Raw genomic sequence first — 2,858 nt, 5'->3', positions numbered from 1 at the left:
CAGGGTACAGAGGTTCAGGCTGTTGTACAGGTTCTGCAAAGCTTCTTATATGTGATCCTGTAACACAATAGATGGAGGTGCGTGCCTCTGCTTCCAGCGGGCCTGGTCCTTGTCCCACCAAAATCAGTGGGATGAAGAAGCAGGGCCCCAACCAACGCAAGGAGCTGGAACCAGACACACAAACAGAGATGGTGTTGATTTTCAGAGGTGCTAAGTGGGTGCAAGGCACACTCGTTTTTAAAAATCCTGTCCTTGCACGAGGGGGACAAGAAAGCAGAGAGGCAAACCCAAGCTAGACTGGCTGCGTAAGGTCCACTGATGGCTTTAATTAAAGCCCTCAAGTTAGTAAATATGCACATAGGCCAGTCCAGAAAGATATACAAAGCCCATAGCCAGCCCAGTAACACTCCGTGGACATTGCCATTTAAGCAGTTTCTTGTTTAACTTAGATTTATTCAACGACACATGCATTTCTGGACAGATATCTGAGTTCCAGTGAACAACTTTTATAACCAAATATGAGAAATTTGTGACTGCAGTTAGTCAATTAAGTACGTTTCTAAAATACAAGACTAGAATAAAACCAGAGCAATAGAGAGAATTCTTCCAAAGAACAAAAAGAAACATTTCCATTTGTAATACTCCTGGCATTGATGAGTATCAGTGGGGAAGGAGGGCAGCAAGGAGACGCAATGAGGAAGGAATAACATTATCAACCCTGTCCACAGAAAGTTCTCCAGTTTCTACTCTCTCCAGTTCATTTGTTAATGCTCGGCACTTTTGCAAACGGCAAGAGCTCCTCTGAGTTATGGAGATCCCCTCCATCTCTCAACACGAAAAAGCAGAGAACAGTTGTGAAACCATGTGCTGGACCAAAAATGGCTTAGAAGTATTTCTCCTCAACCAATCTCTTCCTGAACACAGCAAAAAAAGAAGCCGCAGAGCAATCAGGATTGAAGACGGAGTCTCTTCATATTGCACAGGAACACAAAGTCAAGATTTTGTGAGTATGTTTGAGGAAGGTTTAAGAGTCATTGATATTGATCAGGGTAACGAGAACCATCCAGTGCAGCGGTGGACTGGTGGGTGACAGACACATCGGGATTGTTTAGTCGGAGAGGCGGCTCGTTACCCTGTCTGGATCTCTCCTTGGATGTTTGGCTCATTTATGGGAAGCCTGTGGGGAAAAGGCTGAGGGGCTGGTTTTCGTTAGTCGGGAGGGGTGATCTGTAGCCATCGAAGTTGCGTGGGATACTGCCGCTGGTGGAACCAGAGCTGTTACTGAGCGTCTCTATGCTTCCCTCTCGCTGAAGCTCTGCAATGGGAAGAGAGAGCAGGTCCTGGTTAGCATTTCAGATAAACCTGGAGTGTCGTTAGATGGCTGCTTTATTGACAAAACTGTTCATTGTATCATTGCTCTAACACGTGCTCATCATCCATCCTTTCCAGGGTAATTTGACGAGTCGCTCCAGAGGCATCCCAGCTCTTGGTTCTACTTCTCTGATGGGCTCACAGTTGAGCTGAGCCCAAGCGGAGCTGGATGGAGACGTTACACACTGCCCAGCAGAGCAGCCCCTTTCCTGGGGACGAGGCAGCTCACTCATGACATGTCAGGAGTTAACAGTGGGGATGCTCATGGCTGAACTGAGCAGGGTGTGAAGGGTACAGTGGCAGACGATGAAACATTTCCTCTCTGCAGCAATGCTGCTGAGATGGTGGGGAAGGGGGAATGGTAGCAACACCAGTTACTGGTGGTGTGTATCAGCGGTACATAACCACTGTGATTCTCCACCTCGGGAACACCAGGGACTTTCCACAACCCTTTACCCTGAGCAAACAGACAGAAATAACTCTGCTTTTTCAAGCCAAAGAGAAAATATCCCCTTTCCTACATGCCTGAGCTGTGCCTCAAAGCAAAAGAGAAAGAAGGCCTGACCGTGGCTTTTCCTCTCCTGATCACACACATCCAGACATCTCCCCTTGCTGACCTCCCAAAGCCTTTACTGCTCCCTAATCTTGAAACACGAGGATTTTTATGTGTGCAGAGCATCATTTCTAACTGTGGCCTCTCTGTGAGCCACTTGAACCCAACAGTTGACTCAGTGGCAGCGTGCAGCAGCACTGCTGGGCAGCATCACCCCGACCAGCACTCAGCGGCGGCATGCAGCGGTGAGATTAGGCAGAGCCCCACGGACACGACAGGAATCCTCTCCCAGACACGCAGTGACAGGCTACAAGAACTATTCTGGCGAGTTGCAACGCGCAGACCCGAGCGCGACTTCTGTTGGCTGCTTCTGTGCTGCCTGTGCTGGAAGGGATGGGATAGGGATGGGAACTTCGTCATATTCCTCTGCTGCCGAAGGGGAAAGAGGGAAACCCCTCTCGTGGTGTCATACATGTGTGCATGGGGGACAACCCTCAGAGGAGAAAGGCAGCTTTCCCTGTCCCTGCAGCTGGGAGTTTTGCTTGGATGGGGACGGAAAGAAGCCATGCAGGAGCTGGAGGAGTGGTGGCCCCTTTGCTCTCTGCTAAGTAGGACTGTACCTCTGCTGTTCGCACACCTCTGTCTCATGCTAGGATATTTAACCTTTTGTCAACACCAACGTTTGTGCAATGGGACTCCTTGATAAGGACACAGCTATACACAAAGCACATGGCAAAAGCAGAAAGCTAGTTCTTCGCTAAAACCAAAAGCATCCCACTCCAGCATCCACAGACACTGCACAGCTCCCGTTTGCTACCTGGGCACCGCGCAGGGACAGCAGCCAGGAGAGCGCACACCCAGCAAACAAGGGTTAGGGGATTTAATCCTTGCCCACGAAGGTAACTTGCAGTGGAGAAAATTAGCCCAGGATACA

General features: G+C 49.4%; 1 protein-coding gene across 1 annotated transcript in view; it reads right to left on the bottom strand.

The window, feature by feature from the left end:
• Positions 1–1,166: 1,166 nt before the first annotated feature.
• Positions 1,167–2,858, bottom strand: part of LOC104401769 (breast carcinoma-amplified sequence 3-like) — a 236,739-nt gene continuing 235,047 nt past the window's right edge. Inside the window, exon 12 of the mRNA XM_010009454.1 lies at positions 1,167–1,315. Coding sequence (XP_010007756.1) covers positions 1,167–1,315 — 149 coding nt within the window. The remainder of the gene's footprint in view (positions 1,316–2,858) is intronic.

Source organism: Nestor notabilis, unplaced genomic scaffold (assembly GCF_000696875.1).
Source record: "Nestor notabilis isolate BGI_N333 unplaced genomic scaffold, ASM69687v1 scaffold8792, whole genome shotgun sequence".
NCBI lineage: Eukaryota > Metazoa > Chordata > Aves > Psittaciformes > Psittacidae > Nestor > Nestor notabilis.
Note: the sequence above shows the minus strand (reverse complement) of the source record. Positions and strands in the feature narration are given on the sequence as shown.